The sequence below is a fragment of the Nycticebus coucang genome, chromosome 22 (assembly GCF_027406575.1).
Source record: "Nycticebus coucang isolate mNycCou1 chromosome 22, mNycCou1.pri, whole genome shotgun sequence".
Taxonomy (NCBI): Eukaryota; Metazoa; Chordata; class Mammalia; order Primates; family Lorisidae; genus Nycticebus; species Nycticebus coucang.
Genome location: NC_069801.1, coordinates 6,816,958 through 6,834,892, shown reverse-complemented (window position 1 = coordinate 6,834,892; position 17,935 = coordinate 6,816,958). Strand labels below are relative to the sequence as shown.

General features: G+C 46.9%; 1 protein-coding gene across 4 annotated transcripts in view; it reads left to right on the top strand.

Moving 5' to 3' along the window:
* Nucleotides 1-1,943: 1,943 nt before the first annotated feature.
* CLSTN1 (calsyntenin 1) overlaps nucleotides 1,944-17,935 on the top strand; it is a 74,909-nt gene continuing 58,917 nt past the window's right edge. For all 4 annotated transcript variants that reach the window (XM_053577277.1, XM_053577275.1, XM_053577276.1 and 1 more), the window contains exon 1: nucleotides 1,944-2,290. In XM_053577277.1, the coding sequence (XP_053433252.1) occupies nucleotides 2,200-2,290 (91 nt within the window). In that variant the 5' untranslated portion in view covers nucleotides 1,944-2,199. The remainder of the gene's footprint in view (nucleotides 2,291-17,935) is intronic.

Here is a 17,935-nt window from a genome sequence, read left to right as displayed (position 1 = left end):
GTGAAGACAGTGGCAGACAGCATGCCCTGAGGCCAGCTGGGTGGGGCTTAGGGCTGAGGGGTGGGAAGTCAAGCCTGGCAGAGCTGTCTGGAACTGATGGGGTGGCAGCAGTGAGGCACTCAGTGAGTTTATGACCCTGGGCAGGAGAGGATGACTCAAAGCCTTGGCTGGAAGGAGTGGTGGGTGTGACCCGAAGATGGCAGGGGCCAGGCAGGTGGCTTGCTGAAGGCTTGCAGAGGCCAGCCGTCCTCAACCCTGGGGAGGGGGTGGAAGGGGAAGATGCTATGAAGATGGTATCTTCAGGCTTTGATGGAGGATGCTTGTGAGGAACATAGCACAGGGAAGAGAGAATTTGATTATAGATTGCTTTGGGAGATTCCCTCAGATCACAGCAAACTCTGTTCAGGGCTAATCTTGGTCTTCCAGCCAAGGGTCGAGTCCAGATCCCTTGATCTGTTATTGTGAGGCACCTCACAATCTGGCCTCGATTTACCTTTTTGGGCTCCTCACCCATCATTCTTCCTAAATAAGTCCTCTGTGCCCCATAAACCATTCTTCACCCTGCCCAGTGTCACCCATCCTCCTCTACACCCACCGACAAGGGGACCCTCTTAGAAGACATGGCCTTTGATGTCTACAGATAGCTCTTCCAGCAGAGTCTTGACAAGGTCACATTTATTGCTATTGGCATCTCTCTGATTCTTCTTTTTACAATAGTTGTCCCAACTGAAGGAGTCATTCACCTTTCTTAGTTTCCTCACCTGTGGAAACAGAGCCAATAATGTCCCTACTAGGGCACACCTGTGACTGTTCAGGGCTTTCCTCCAGTGTGAGGTGGTGCCAGGGGCCCAGGGGACAACAAGGAAAATGGGAAGACCCCAGAGATCCCTGTAGACCCCATGGGGCAGGAGGCTTCATTATCCTCTCCATCCGTGGATACATTTCTAAGAGACAGCACGCCACTAAGATCATTTAGAAAGAGTGGGCGCACAGCCTCCTTTGAAAAGCCACAAATAGGGCGGTGCCTGTGGCTCAGTAGGTAAGGCGCCGGCCCCATATACCGAGGGTGGCGGGTTCAAACCCGGCCCCGGCTGAACTGCAACCAAAAAACAGCTGGGCGTTGTGGCGGGCGCCAGCTACTCGGGAGGCTGAGGCAAGAGAATCGCTTAAGCCCAGGAGTTGGAGGTTGCTGTGAGCTGTGTGAGGCCACGGCACTCTACCGAGGGCCATAAAGTGAGACTCTGTCTCTACAAAAGAAAAAAAAAAAAAAGAAAAGCCACAAATAAATCTCTTTAGTAAATTCAGGACGGACTCTCTGGGGGAAGTCCCTCCACCCCTCAGTCCTGGGCTGGACCAAGTGAGGCGCAGGCTGTGCAGCCCTTGACTGTTTACCACACGCGTTTCACTGACCCAGTCTCCTTGAACATCTCTCACGACCAGACCAGGACAGCTCCCTGTCCTCACCTGAGCTTGGTAGGACACTGAGGTTCTGGGAGGCGACGTGATTGTCCCCAAGTGACAGGCGTGCGGGCGCTCAGGGCCCTGCACTCCTTGGAGAAGGACGAGTCCTTCAGGTTAGAGAAGGGAGGCGCGGGCCCCCTGGTGTCCGGGAGCGCGCGTGGGGGTTGCGAGGAGTGGTTGCTCTCCGGCTGCGGCGGGGCGCAGGGGGTGCAATCCCTGGGCCCTTCCCGGACCCTCGCACCCAGGCCCCCCACCCCACCCCCGGCGCATCCCCGCGGGCGCGCGCTCCGCCGCGCAGCCGGCGGGCTCGGAGGCGCGCCCCCGCTCTCCAGGTCCGCCGCGCGCGCGCCCCACGCTCGCAACCCCCAGTCCGCGCGCTCCGCGCTCGCACCCGCTCCCTAATCCGCGCGCTCTCCGTGTCCGCCGCGCGCGCGCGCCGCGCGTCGCTCCCCTCCCCGCCCCTCCCGTCGCCACCCCGCCCCCGACCGGGTACCCTCGCCGGACCCGAGAGAGAGCGCCGCCGCCATCTTAGTTGCTGCCGCTGCCTCCAGCGAAGCGCTTCTCCAAGGAGGGGAGGGCGCCCGCGGCCCAGCGACACGGCGGCGGCTGCCCCTCGGACTCCGGTGCTCGCCGCATCGCGAAGCAGCCGGCCCCGGGCCGCGAGAGCCCCGCTCGGCGTCCTGCGCGCCTCCCCGCCGTTCCCGCCCCGGGCCGGCCGCGGCGCCGGGAGTCCGAGCGATGCTGCGCCGCCCTGCACCCGCGCTGGCCCCGGCCGCCTGGCTGCTGCTGGCCGGCCTGCTGTGCGGCGACGGGGTCTGGGCCGCGCGAGGTGAGCAGCGGGGCTGGGTCGGGGCGCAGCTCGGGGCTCGGCTCCGGGTGCGGGGAGCCCGGTCAGGGCGTGGGGCTCGGGGGCCGGGCGCGCGGAGCCGGGCCCGTGGGCTGGTGGCAGTGGGCGCGCGCTGCCGGCGCCCCGGGGGAGCCGGGCTGGGTCCCAGGAGGGGCAGCGGGGCCTTGGCCGCCCCGGTTGCAGCTCAGGTGGTGGTTGCGCTGATGTGGGGGGACGTGGAGACGGGCCGAGAGGTCGGTCTGCCTTCCTCAGTAGCGCACGCAGGCTGGGTGCACCTCGGGGTGGGATGCGTGTACGTGTGCGGTGTGCTCCGGGGTGTTCCAGGCGGGGGGGTGCACACTCAGTTTTTGGCGTGTGCTTACATAAGAGCCCACTCCTCCGCATCCCTTTCCCTCCGAGATCCGGATTCTCTGCGGCTGCACCGCGGACACACGACTTCGCCCCTTTCCGCCTCCTCCCGGGGTCCTTTTCAAATCCTTTTTCCAATCGAACAGACGCTGAAACTTCTTCCTCTCCTCCCACCTTTTCACCCAGAGGTGAAATCCTGATGAGTCTTGGGACCGTGGTCTCATCTTGTATGAGGAATCCCTGACTCCTCCACCCCTGACGCCTTGGTGCAGTTTCTCTGACTGTAGTTTAGATCCCGCGAGGAGGGTTAGATGGCCTCCACAGAGAGGTGACACCTCTCTGATTCTTCAAGATTGTAGGACCGAAATTATTTTGTGGTTGGGGGGGCAAGTGATGTTTCTTGGCTAATTTATTATTACCTTTTCACTTCCATCCTCTTAACCTTTTAAACCTCCCATACCTTCTGATACTGACTGGTCTTGGCCAGCGAAAAGCTTACGCATTGCAGATGCAAGTGTGTGCTTCTGAACGGATCTGGAACTCGTAAACATTTTCCTTGGCCTTGGAGCAAGGTAATCTAGATGGGCTCTACACAGTGCTTACATCTATTCATCTGATTAAAAAAAAAATCAATTTGGGGGAGGAAGGTTGATAAGGTCTAGAAGAAATGGTTATATTTCAATCTAGCAAGCTTTTAAAAAATTCTCACTTTTGCCTCCTTGGCATGACATAAGGAGATAAGTCTGGTGTTGACGAATTAAAGGGCAGAAGAGGCCAATGCGTCTTTTGTCCCGTGTTCCCTTCTTCACACGGAGGAGGATAAACTTTGAATCCTTCCTTTATTTCATTTCTAATATTCTGTTGGCTCTGTTGGATTCAGATCTTAGTCACTAAGTATCTAATGGCTCTCCATTTGATGTTTAAAAGTTACATCAAACTAAGTTTGAAATCTTCTTTTTCCCATGTGGGATGGAAAGTCTAATGTATCCAAGCAGAAATGTCAGAGTTTCGCTTCTCTTGGGGAAAACCCACACATTTTAAAAATATGTGCTTGGATTGGTATTTTCGGAACAGTTCAAGTATATTTAGTCAGTGATAGCATTTCGTGTTAAAATTCGTGTTTTCTTAAGTTTGTCCATTCACCTACATTTGCTATTTATTATTGAAGTACTATGGTTACATAAACAGCATACATTTTAACTATTGAATATGTTCATTATGATGGGCTGGCAGGAATTTTATATGAAAGATGTATTGAGTATTTGAATCATTTGTAATTTGCTTTCTCTAAGCTTTTTTTGGTGCAGTTACAGTACTTCAGTACTTAGTCTTCAGAATAAGAACATTTAGACGTCAGTTATTGTTTTTTTCGGTTTGCAGATTAGAAAATGTCTCAAATATGCATGAAATGCTAATGAAACAATTTCATTTTGAAGTAATACCAGTGAATTTCATATGTAAATACTGTATGCAAATTTGTGGAGACATCTTCTGTGGGCTCATTTTAAAAGATGATCATTTCAGCTAATATCTGAATTTTTTTTTTTGCTGCTCTACTGTATGGCATGAACTGTTCACATTCTAGCTACTTCTAATTGTTTTTTTTTTTTTTTTTTTTTGTAGAGACAGAGTCTCACTGTACCACCCTCGGTAGAGTGCCATGGCGTCACATGGCTCACAGCAACCTATAACTCTTGGGCTTATGCGATTCTCTTGCCTCAGCCTCCCGAGCAGCTGGGACTACAGGCGCCCGCCACAATGCCTGGCTTTTTTTTTTGTTGCAGTTTGGCCGGGGCTGGGTTTGAACCCGCCACCGTACTCACTGAGCCACAGGCGCCGCCCGCTACTTCTAATTGTTAATGAGAGATTTATGTACAGACTGCTGGAGAGGATAGATTTTCTGTATAAATTACATTTTTATTGTTAGTTGTTTTGTAGAGACTCTCAAATTTTACTTTCATTGTAGCAATAGTTCTCAAAAACAATCAAGTAAACCAAAATATTAGGAGAAATACTCTTGGGATGGCTTGAATGGTTACGTCTGCTGGCTGCCTGCCTTCTCTCCAGACATGGAAACCTGGAAATATGACCAGGAAATAGGAAATTGAAGTAGAGACCATAGAAAGGTTATATGAATATTAAAAAAGATGTCATATAAATGCACTTCAAAGCCACTTTTTTTTTTTTTTCCAGTTTTTGGCTGGGGCTGGGTTTGAACCCACCATCTCTGGTATATGGGGCCCGTGCCCTACTCCTTTGAGCCACAGGCGCCCCTCAAAGCCACTTTTTTTTTTTTTTTTTTTTGAGACAGACTCTCACTCGGTCGCCCTTGGTAGAGTGTGGTGGCGTCACAGCTCACAGCAACCGCAAGCTCTTGGGCTCCAGTGATTCTCTTGCCTCAGCCTCCCAAGTCGCTGGGACTGCAGGCACCGGTCACACCACCTGGCTATTTTTAGAGATGGGGGTCTCATTCTTGCTTAGGCTGGTCTTGAACTCTTGAGTTCAGGCGATGCACCCACCTCGGCCTCCCAGAGTGCTAGGAATATAGGCCCCTGTGCCTGGCTTCAAAGCCACTGGTATTTTTCCGTTTATCTGCAGACTTCTCAGAGACCACTACTTACATCCTGTTTGAAATCATCTCTCCCTGAACTCCTGAATCCTCTTTTCCCTGCTTCAGGGTTTCATTTTTCTATAACATGTATCCCATCTTACCACAGTTTAGTTATCTATTTTATTTATTGTCTGTTACTCCTCAGTAGAACATATGCTCCACAGTGAAAAGGTATTTTGTTTGCATCTGTTTCCTGTCATTCGCACGTGGTACGTTCACAATGTTTGTGTGATTGAATGAATGGATGGATAATTATTATTTCAGGGTAGACTAGTATTTTTAAATTTTCGCCTGACAGACACATGCTAGATACTAAAAAAAGCACTGCAGACATAGAGGGTAAAGTTAACTTAAATTCTGCAGTGTGGATAGGGGAATTCATTAGCAGATAAATTTTTAGGGACCCATTCTTTTGGTTGCCTAGTTGGGGATTAGATCTTAAAAGTCTGTCTCAGCCTTTGAAGGCTGTAGCTCTGTGAATACCACTGAGTTGGCTCGGCGCCTGTGGCTCAAGTGGCTAAGGCGCCAGCCACATACACCTGAGCTGGCGGGTTTGAATCCAGCCTGGGCCCACCAAACAACAGTGACGGCTGCAACCAAAAAATAGCTGGGTGTTGTAGCAGGCGCGTGTAATCCCAGCTACTTGGGAGGCAGAGGTAGGAGAATTGCTTGAGCCCAGGGGTTGGAGGTTGCTGTGAGCTGTGATGCCACGGTACTCTACCCAGGGTGACAGCTTGAGACTCTGTCTCAAACAAACAATAACAAAAAAACCCCACTGAGTCCATTAAAAAAAAAATACTGTAATTCTCAGCTTATTTCAGAAGATGGTTTCTTAATTTGTTCCCTTGTTTTTCAGAAGCAACTAAGAGGAAAAAAGGTCCTGTGAATAGACTTCAATATTACCCTTATCTAACATTTTTTTTTTTTTTTGATTTTTGGCCGGGGCTGGGTTTGAACCCACCACCTCTGGCATATGGGACCGGTGCCCTACTCCTTGAGCCACAGACACCGCCCCCTTATCTAACATTTTTAATGCTGAAATTAAGTAACATTTATTTTCATGGGTGGCGTAACTTCTGGAGGAGTAGTAAAATATTTCTGATTCTGAACACATTCCAATTTAAGGGGCTCTACCCTGATTAACTAACCAGAACCGTCAGTTGACTGGAGCGCATCCTCTGGTGGTGTACTTCTTTTAGGAGAAAATGCGTGGAGCCATGCCATTCACAGGGAAGATCTGGGAGCTCATGTCATACATCCCCTGTGCCAGCACTTGGTTTTTAAGCCAAAAAGAACAACTAATATTTCAGTTTTAGATAAGAGAAATGTGACCCCAAAAGTGAAAATTTTATGAAATGTATAATTATTTTTGCACTGAAACTAGAAAATGCTATAATTTTATAGCACTAGTTTGAGAACTTGGTGAAGCTTATTAAACCAAGTATAAATGTTTGAAACGAGGAAGCTGAGATAGTAACATTTCAGAACCTGGATAAGGAAGGATTGAATCATTTTTATCATTGCTTTCTAAGACAGGCACATGTAATTTTTTTAAAGAGTTTTCATTGGTGAGAATTGAAACAAAATAGATCTCATTATCCTGAAAACAACCAAGAGTCTATTTCTCCTGTATTCTGGTTGAGGTTTTATATCATTATGTCTTGCTTTTTCTGTGTTGCTTGAAGCAACGCATCTTTATAAATGAAATTTAAAGTGTTCATTTGCTGTAGCATACAGTTTTTTTTTTTTTTTTGCAGTTTTTGGCCAGGGCTGGGTTTGAACCTGTCACCTCCGGCATATGGGGCCGGCGCCCTACTCCTTTGAGCCACAGGCACTGTCCAACATGAGGATTTTTGAAGCGTTTCAGGAATATGGATTCAAGATTGGTGGAAATGAGTTGTGCAATGTCATGTTCTTACATTGTTTACAAAAAAAAAACAGCCCTCAGAAGTGATTTTGTCGAGGCCATTGCAAAGGCTGAAGATAGGAACCTTCAAACGGTGATAGCCTCTCCTCCCTGTGTGTCCCATGGTATTCTTTTCCCTAGGAGGCACGGCCACCTGGGAATTGGAACGGTGCATTTCGTTTTTCTGTGATTCAATAAGTCCCTTCTCCCCTATGATTTAGGCATATTTTTGCTCATTTTCTCATTTAGCTTTAGGATGATATTATTATTAGATTAAAAATATTCACAAGATCTGTTGCTAAGGTGTTTTTTTTTTTATTTTATTTTAAAGATTCTTGGCAAAGATTCAGCTACTTCAAAGGACCTGAATTTAGAACAGCTTAAAAACCTATAGAACACATCTGAAAGTTAACTTCTTTCCATTCCACAACCCCCATAATAAGAAGTATGTGGCAGCATAGTACAGTAAGAAGCATATTTTTATCTTTTACCTTTTTGGTCAGAGGTGAATCAGATCTTTCAGCCATCTGTTCTGGACCAGATTCTCTTGTGACAAGAACTTCTGTTGAGTCCGCTACTTTTCAAGTTTCCCTTGATCTGTACTGTCTTTCATTGTTTAGGATAAAAGAAGATAACCTTTTTCTATGTTCTTTTTTTTTTTTCTTTTAAGCAGCTTTATTGAGTGATAATTCAGGTACCAGAAAATTCACCCTTTTAAGGGATGCAATTCAGAGATTTTTTTTTTTTATATAGTCACAACATTGTGCAGCTGTCACTGCTGTCTAATTGTAGAACATTTTCATCACTGCCAAAAGAACCCTTATCCCTGTTAACCATCATTTCCCATCTCCCTCTTCCTGCATCACCGGGCAGCCCTTTGTGTCTATGGATTTGCCTATTCTGGACACTCTGTATCAGTGGAATCACAGTCTGTGTGTGTATAGCTTTTTTATGATGTTTCCAAGGTTCAACCATGGTGTGGCATGCATCAAAACCTCATCCCTTTTCGTGGATAAATAATATTCCATTATAGGGCTAAACCCCATTTTGCTAATCTGTTCATCAGTTGATGGACATTTGAGTTATTTCCACTTTGTAGCTATTATGAAAAATATTGCGGTGAACATTTGCATACAGGATTTTTATGTGGAGATACATTTCAGTTCTCTCTCTCTGAGTGGAATTACTGAGTCTTATGGTAACTCCTGTGTTTAACATTTTGGGGAACTGCAAGACTTTTCCAAAGTGGCTGTACCATTCTACATCCACTCATTTTTTTTGAGATAGCCTCAAACTGTCGCCCTGGGTAGAGTGCTGTGGCATCACAGCTCACAGCAACCTCCAACTCCTGAGCTCAAGCGAGTCTCCTGCCTCCGCCTCCCAAGTAGCTGGGACTACAGGCGCCTGCCACAACGCCCAGCTATTTTTTGGGTGCAGCTGTCATTGTTGTTGTACGGGTCCGGGCTGAATTTGAACCCGCCAGCTCAAGTGTATGTGGCTGGCGCCTTAGGCACTTGAGCCACAGGCACAGAGCCTCTACATCCACTCTTGACCTCCATAATCAGTCACGGGAGCATCTTTCTAACCAAATACATGTTTCACAGTTGGTGAGGAGTTTTCTTATTAGACTTTTAAGTTGCCGCTTTTTTTCTTACCCTAGGGTGCAGACTCCCTTTCATCCCAGCGCTTCCTGCCTTTGCCATGGTCTCCCATAGATTTCTACCCAGGACTTTAGCCTTTAAGTCGAAAGGAACTTTGAAAATTCTGTCCTCTATACTTAAGTAGCCTTCCCTGCAGAAGACGTTTCTTCACACGCCCCTAATTGTTGAGTATTCAGCCTCATTGTGAACTCTACTTGTGCTGGGGCTTGCCTGCTCACAGAGCGGCCCTTTTCTTAAAAACATTGTTTGAGACTTTAGTCGGCTTTCCTTAGAACTCGATCTTATCATTCCTTCACACTCAGCGCTGCCGCTCTGTGTTTTTACCACCTCTCTCACGGAGGGGCCGGGAGCCTTTGAGGCCTAGAGGTTGGTTTCTGGTGGATTTCTGAGGAATGCACCAGCATGGTGCTGAGCTGCAGTAACTGTGGGCCACCCATCTCACCACAGGCAGAGTAAATACCCAGGCTCTAGGAGCAGGGTTTAACTTAATGACAGGGGCTGGAAAAAAAACCTAAACGTCTCAAAGTATAATTAGGTAAGAAAATGGCATTTCTTCATTCGTTACATTTTTTGTTATGCTAATTAGCTGAAAACCTGCTTTGTTGAAAAGTCCGTTACTTTTTTCTAGTGTTTTGATTTTATACTTTAATTATTCCTTATTTACCCAATCTTTTTTCACAGCATAAAACACTTAGAAATAATGTCATTAGATTCTAAGTGAATTGTAAAACAGAGTAAAAATGAATGTCATCTTTGTTTATGTAAAGTGTAACAAGAATATATTTATCCTGAGTTCTTCCTAATACTTTAAAATGTTTCTGATGGGGCGGTGCCTGTGGCTCAGTCGGTAAGGTGCCGGCCCCATATACCGAGGGTGGCCGGTTCAAACCCGGCCCCGGCCGAACTGCAACAACAAAAAAAAAGTTTCTTATGTAAGGACCGCCTTAGAAACAATTGAGTGACATAAACTTATATGAAAGAATTGTAAAACTTTAGAATGATTTGTGTATGGTTGTCTGTTAAGTGGCTTTTCACAGAATATAGTTTATGCCGTCTGAAATGCAGATTCCGATCACACGTAGTTTTGTGAGTTCAGGTGTCGTTAATGATGATTATTGATAAGACCAGCTGCATAATTTAAGGGACCAATGCACAGTGGAGGTGTGGGGCCCTTGTTCAAAAATCAAGAATTTCTTTTTATTTCTATTATTATTTTATTTTTATTTTTTTTTTTGCAAGACGTAGTCTTTCCCTGCTGCCCAAGCTGGAGTGCAGTGGCATGATCATAGCTCACTGCAGCCTTCAACCCCTAGGCTCAAGCAATCCTCCTGTGTCAGCTTCTCCAAGTATCTGGCACTATATGGGTGACTGTTGCCACCATGGCTGGCTAATTTTTACAATTTTTTTTTTTCTTTCTAGAGATGGGGTCTTGCCTGGTGTTGAACCTTAACCTCAAGGAGTCCTTCTATCTTGGCCTCCCAAAGTGCCAGGATCATAGGCATGAGCCACCACACCTCGTTAACTGCGGTTCTGTAGATTGGGTGTGGTGGCTCGTGCCTGTAATCCTAGTGAATAAGTAGGCTGAAGCAGGAAGGTCACTTGAGCCCAGGAGTTTGAGGCTTCAGTGAGCTATGGTGACTCCACTGCACTCTATCTTGTGCAACAGAGTGAGACCCCATCTCTTAAAAATAAAAGGATTTCAGTATGGAAACATAGCATTAAACCAGGCCTGGGACCCTTCCAGGCAGGGGGCCTGGCACACGCAGGAAACGTCCTCAGTGTTGATAAACTTAGATGGCAGAGTCTTTACAGTCAGAATGTGGGGCCAGCTCTGAGATTTCCACCAGAGCCGGTGGTCCGAGGGCACCCTCTCGGGTGAGCCACTGATACACAGTCACCCTTGGCTGCACTTACTGGCTGATGCTCCCACCCCACATGGGAGGACTCTCTCCTGGAGTCTTTAGTGGCCTCCAGGTGGAGACTTCCCATCCTCTTTTCCTGTTCTCAGACTTAGCAAAGGGCAGACTGTACTCAGTTCACACAATGAGAGCAAATCGTAGGTGGAGGCTAATTGAAGGATAGGGTCGCTTATGATTTGGGGATTGAAGTCCTGTGTCAGGCAGATTATGTTGCCTTTTTAAATGCCTTGACTAACTCATGCTCGTTTCCTATTACTTATGGAATTAGTGACAAGGATAACAGAAATAATTAAAATTCTTGGATAATCCTTAATCTTCTTTTTTTTTTTTTTTGCCATGCATTTCAAACATTTGTTAGAGTCGTTAAGTAAGTAGCAAAATGCACTGACTAGAATGTAATTTTCTCCTTAAGCTGCTCACTCAGAGTTAAAATCATTAAAGGAACAGTGGGGGGGAACTAACAGGTGGGCCACGGTCTTTTTTGGTATTTTTGAGCACCCCAGTTACTAGTGCTGTGTTTTTTTGTTTTTGTTTTTGTAGACACAGAGTCTCAGTTTATCGCCCTTGGTAGAATGCCGTGGCGTCACATAGCTCATAGCAACCTCCAACTCCTGGGTTTAGGAAATTCTCTTATCTCAGCCTCCCTAGTTAGCTGGGACTACAGGCGCCCGCCACAACGCCCAGCTATTTTTTTGTTGCAGTTTGGCTGGGGTCAGGTTTGAACCCACCACCCTCAGTATATGGGGCTGGTGCCCTACTCACTGAGCCACAGGCGCCACCCTACTAATGCACCTAGTTAATAGTGGGGATCTTGATAATCCTCAGACTGGATTATAAAGCCTGAGTTGTCAGGGTCCATATTGCTTCTGAGTTATTGGTAAATATAACGTTGATGTCTGCTCACGATTGCTGTATAAAACGCTTTCATTTGGCAAGGGTTTAAGAAGTCTATGCCCAGGTATTTAAGGGCCTTCTCTTGCTTTGTTAAGAAGCAGTTGATACATGTACCTTGTAAATATTCAAAGCCCTGGATAGAAAATAAATATTAAATACATATTAAATTATAAATAAATATTAAATTCTATGTTACGTGAAATATGACATCTTAAAACCTCTAAACTGGAACGTGTAAGTAACACTGGGGTAATTAATTTCATAACCCTTTCCCCTACCTTCTAGTAACCTTAATAATAACTACAGTATTAATATTTATTTGAATGAAATGTTTTTAGAGAGGCACTCCTGCCAGTGATGAATATGTATTTGTTTGTTCACCTGGTAAAGCTCATTGACCCCGTATTTTCCATAATTTTCAGACTGTTCTTAAAAGGTTCGAACATTTTTATCACTACTTACAGCAATGAATATAACTGGGTCTGAACAGGGGCTGTCTTTGTTGCCTATTTCCTGCTTCCTATGAAGTATATATTGGGCGGCTGTTAGGGGCCTAGGAGTAAGAGAGGTAAGCATGGAACAGAGGAGAGAGAATCCGGATGTGGAATGAGGCATTCCAGGTGGACCTGGTCAGCAGTTTAGATTTTGGAGAGAGAAGTGAACATGTGAGGGTGGAGGAAAGGCAGTGTGGTTGGTGATGGGGAGGTGGTTAATGATTTTTGGCAGTACACAGGGCAGAGCGATTCTTGGGGGAGCCTCCCTGCAGAGGTGGAAGGAGGGAATTATCCAGGGCTGGGTACTGACCCAGGCGAAGGACAGAATGTCCGGTAATGTACGTGTATAGGGAAGTTCTGGGTGTCAGGGAGGGCTGTTCAGGGTGGCTGCAGGGTGGTGCGTGTCTGAGGTCATCAGGGGTGACATTGACAGCCTGAGGCCAGAGGTCTAAGCCCTGGCAGAGAATAAGGGCAGAGTCATTGTTTATGGGGTTTTCACTGCTGATGGATGGAGTGAAGCCCAAGGCAAAGGGAAAACACAGGTTTGGTTGTGGAGGCCTGAGGGAGAAAGGTAAAAGGGTTTCATGAAGTGTCTGTTTTATCTCTAGAAACTCAGCTCAGTGGGGTTGGAGAGCAGGTAAGAATTTAGGGCAAAAGCCTTGGCTGGGAATAAAGCTGTCTTGGCTGGACTTTCTTGTCTTTTAGAAACCTAAGTACAGAAACGTAAACTGAGGCAAGCTGGTACTGAGAGCATTCATAGCATCCGGTCATCTGAGAAACCCCCAATAGTGGCTAAAAAAGTGACTCTGTGCCTCATTCTGGTCGAGGGAGAACCTTTCCCTAAATGCCCAGGCATGTGTGTTTCTCCACTCTGGGGTCGTCTTGTCTGGGGAACTGGATTTGCCTCACCCCTGGCTGAAGGTCCTGACCACCTCCGTGCTGCGGGGTCTTCCAGTGACTGGTCAGGTGCTTCAACCTGGTGTTGTTCTGATACATACCGTTTCCTGGGACCTATGCCATTTCTAATTCTCTGATGACCCCCTGAAAGGCAACTTGTATTGGTCTATTAGAAGTTCAAGTTGGCAGAAACATTGTAACCTAATCTTCTGTACCCTTATATTAATGTGAAATTAAAAATGATAAATTAAAACAAAAAGAAGTTCAGGTTGGAACCCAAATTGTATTTTCTCCATAGGAACATTATATAAACGATTTAAGCTCCAAAAGTGTTGGTCAAAAACCTGTTTAACCCCTAATAAGTGGAAATTGGGCAAATTTGCAGTAAAACACAGCATCCACACAATTAATATATTAGTATAGTTGACTCTGAAACAACGTGAGTTTAAACCACGTAGGTCATCCATTTATCCATGTGTCTGTTTTTTGTTGTTTTTTTTAAACAGCCTTACATGGTTGCCCTTGGTAGAGTGCCCTGGGGTCATAGCTCACAGCAACCTCAAGCTCTTGGGCTCAAGTGATCCTCTTGCTTCAGCCTCCCAAGCAGCTGGGACTACAGATGCCTGCCATAATGCCTGGCGTTTTTTTTTTAGAGACAGGGTCTCGCTCTTGCTTAGGCTGGTCTCCAGCTCTTGAGCTCAGACGATCTACCTGCCTGGGCCTCCCAGAATTCTGGGATTACAAGTGTGAGTCATGAGGCCCGGTCTGTGGATTTTTTCCCAACCAAATGCAGCAGTATTTTCGAGATGTAAAACTTTTCAAATACGTGGATTCCATGGGACCAAAGGTGGGACTTGGGTATGCATGGATTTGGGTGTACATTGGGGGTCCTGGAACCAATCCCCCTGAGGGTACTGAGGGGCAGTTGTGATTATATGAGCAGGCGAGGAAGTGCTAGTTAGAATTTTGTGGTGAGTGGGTGCTGGTCTGCCCTTCCTTGGCTCACACCTGGGATGAAGGGGAGATGGAATTAAGAGAGAAAGGTTGAGAAGGAGGAAGGACTCCTAAGTGACCGAGCCAGGAAGGAGAAGAGGAGGGAAAGCGGCCTGTCTCTTGTGATCTGGAGAAGGCGGTCAGAAGCAGCAGGGAGGAGAGGGGTCCACAGGTGACCTGGAGGGACGGAGCAGGTGAGGTGGAGGAGAGGCCGGGGCAGGGCCTTCTGCAGACACGGACGTCCCTGCAGGTTGTGTGTCCACCTGTCTCTGTCTCCTGCTCGTGGTTCTCAGGGAATACTTATTAATGTGTATCATAAAGGGATGACTTGAAGTCAGATGTACTTAATGTTTTTCATCCAAGAATTTAACTTAAGAGTTGATATTTAAAATCATTGCTTGGGTGACACCTGTGGCTCAACGAGTAGGGCGCCGGCCCCATATGCTGAAGGTAGTGGGTTCAAACCCAACCCCGGCCAAAAACTGCAACCAAAAAAATAAATAAATAAATAAAAAACAAAACAAACAAAAAAACTATAAAAAAAATCATTGCTTAAATTTTCCAAGTTCTTAAATCTATATAAATTAAATTTACTCCTTACAGGTGTTTTTTTGTTTCTTTGTTTTTGAGACAGAGTTTCACTACGTCGCCCAGGGTAGAGTGCCATGGTGTCACAGCTCACAGCAACCTCAAACTCTTGGGCTTAAGTAATTCTCTTGCCTCCACCGCCCAAGTAGCTGGGACTATAGGCACCCACCACAATGCCCAGCTATTTTTTTGTTGCAGTTGTCATTGTTGTTTAGCTGGCCTGGGCCAGGTTCAAACCCGCCGGCCTCAGTGCATGTAGCCTGTGCCATAACCACTGTGCTGTGGGCGCTGAGCCACCTTAGGGTGTTTTAATAAAGTAAATGTAAAGAATGTATTTTACATAATTCCCAGATATTCTTTTTTTTTCCCCCCTAAATTTAGAGTCTTGCTCTGTCACCCAGGCAGGAGTGCAGGTGGTCATATCTTGTTCATTGCAGCCTCTAACTCTCAAGCAGTCCTCACACTTCAGCATCCTGAGAAGCTGGGACTATAGGCACAGGCCCCCACATCTGGCTGAATTGAATTTTGTACAAATGAGGTCTTGCTGTGTTGCATAGGTTTGTCTTGAACTCCTGCTTCAGGCCATCCTCCTGCCTTAGCATCTCAAGTGGTGGGAGTGCAGGCGTGTGAGACCACCCCTCAGCCAAATATTATTATCACTATTATTACTATTACTATTACTATTTTTAGAGAAAAGTTCTTTCTCTGTTGCCCTGGCTGAGGTGCTGTGGCATCACAGTTCACAGCAATCTCAAACTCCTGGGCCCAAGCGATCCTCCTCCCTCACCCTCCCATGTATATAGGTGCACACCACCATGCCCAGCTAATTTTTGTAGTGACAGGATCTCGAATTACTGGGCCCAAGTCATCCTCCTGCCCTGGCCTCCCAGAGTGCAGAGATTACAGGTGTGAACTACTGTGCCTGGCTCCAAATATTCTTAACTGGATTTGTGCAAACTGTCTTAATGTTATCTTTACTAGAAGTCATCCATTGTAAATAACGGTGATGTAGGGACTACTAACAGCAGTGGTATAGCAACTGTAGGATTCCTGCTCAAACTGTCACACAAGAGGAGAAATTGATCTCTAAGGCAATGCTTCCCTAAGTGTGTTAGTGGATAGGTGTTACTGGTGTGGGTCTGTTGGTCACCTGAGTTCGGGAAATGCTGTTCAACATGTTTCATCACTGCAGGGCTTCCCAGAACCTTCAGTACATTTACGTGTGTTTAGGAATTGCCAAGTGAGGGTATAACCACCTAACTTTACCTGGGCTCTCCTTCTGGAGACTATCGTGGCACCATTTTTCCATGGGACACCCTGTAGGAAATGGTGCTGCTGGTCTGCCCTGTTCCTTTACTGTAGGAAAGGAAAATACGGTTAGTGCAAAAGAGAATGAGTTAAAAAGAGAGGCAGAGGAGGAAGGATCGCTTGAGTCCAGTTTGAGACCAGCCTGGGCAGTATGATGATCCTGCCACACACAAAACAAAAACAGAAAAACTGCAAAAACCCCTAAAATGTAGTTAGAGTGAGTTCACCTTCCTATAATTATGTCTCTCCATCACTTACATTGTCCCTTGCTTTTTCTTTTTTTTTCTTTCTTTTTTTTAAACAAGTCTTGCTCTGTGGTCTGGGCTAGAGTACAGTGGCATCATCATAGCTCACTGCATTCTCCATCTCCTGGGTCCTCCTGACTTTTGAGTAGCGGGGATTATAGGCTTGTACCGCCATGCCTGGCTGAATTTTCTTTTTCTTGTAGAGATGGGTCTTGCTATTGCCCAGACTAGATCCCTTGATTTCCTGAGTAGGGAATGTGGGTAGAGTTCCGGCCCCCAGGCCCAGAATTGCCTGCAATACTGCACACACTGCCGCACTGTAATACTGCACACACTGCCGCACTGTAATACAGCACACACTGCCGCACTGTAATATGGCACACACTGCCGCACTGTAACACTGCACACACTGCCGCACTGTAACACTGCACACACTGCCGCACTGTAATATGGCACACACTGCCGCACTGTAACACTGCACACACTGCCGCACTGTAATATGGCACACACTGCCGCACTGTAACATGGCACACACTGCCGCACTGTAACATGGCACACACTGCCGCACTGTAACACTGCACACACTGCCACACTGTAATATGGCACACACTGCCGCACTATAATATGGCACACACTGCCACACTGTAATATGGCACACACTGCCGCACTGTAATATGGCACACACTGCCGCACTGTAACACTGCACACACTGCCACACTGTAATATGGCACACACTGCCGCACTGTAACACTGCACACACTGCTGCACTGTAATATGGCACACACTGCCGCACTGTAACACTGCACACACTGCCGCACTGTAATATGGCACACACTGCCACACTGTAATATGGCACACACTGCCGCACTGTAACACTGCACACACTGGCACACTGTAATATGGCACACACTGCCGCACTGTAACACTGCACACACTGGCACACTGTAATATGGCACACACTGCTGCACTGTAACACTGCACACACTGGCACACTGTAATATGGCACACACTGCCGCACTGTAACACTGCACACACTGGCACACTGTAATATGGCACACACTGCCGCACTGTAACACTGCACACACTGGCACACTGTAATATGGCACACACTGCCGCACTGTAACACTGCATAACACTGCTGCCAGGAAGGGACCCTTACAGGTAGACAGTTAGTACCTGTCCATGTGTGGAACCAGGATTTTTCTTTCTTTCTTTCTTTTTTTTTTTAAATGTTTTTCTTTTTTTTTTTGGCCGGGGCTGGGTTTGAACCCACCACCTCTGGCATGTGGGATTGGCGCCCTACTCCTTGAGCCACAGGCGCCATCCTCTTTTCTTTCTTTTCTTTTTTTTCTTTCTTTTCTTCCTTTCTTCCCTCCCTTCCCTCCTTCTTTCCTTTCCTTCCTTCCCTTCCCCTTCCCTTCCCCTTCCTCCGCTGTCATCCTGGGTAGAGTGCTCTGGCATCACAGCAGCCACAACCTCCAAATTCGGGTTGTAGTTGTCATTGTTGTTTGGCAGGTCTGGGCTGGATTTGAACCCACCAGCTCTGATGTATGTGGCTGGCACCTTAGCCACTTGAGCCACAGGTGCCGAGCCTTTTTTGAGACGGAGTCTCACTCTGTCACCCTGGGTAGAGTGCTGTGGTGTCATAGCTTACAGCAACCCTTGGGCTCAAGTGTTCCTCTTACCTCAGACTCCAAGGTGGCGGGGACTACAGGTGCCTGCTACACGCCCAGTCATTTTTAGAGACGGGGTCTCGTTCTTGT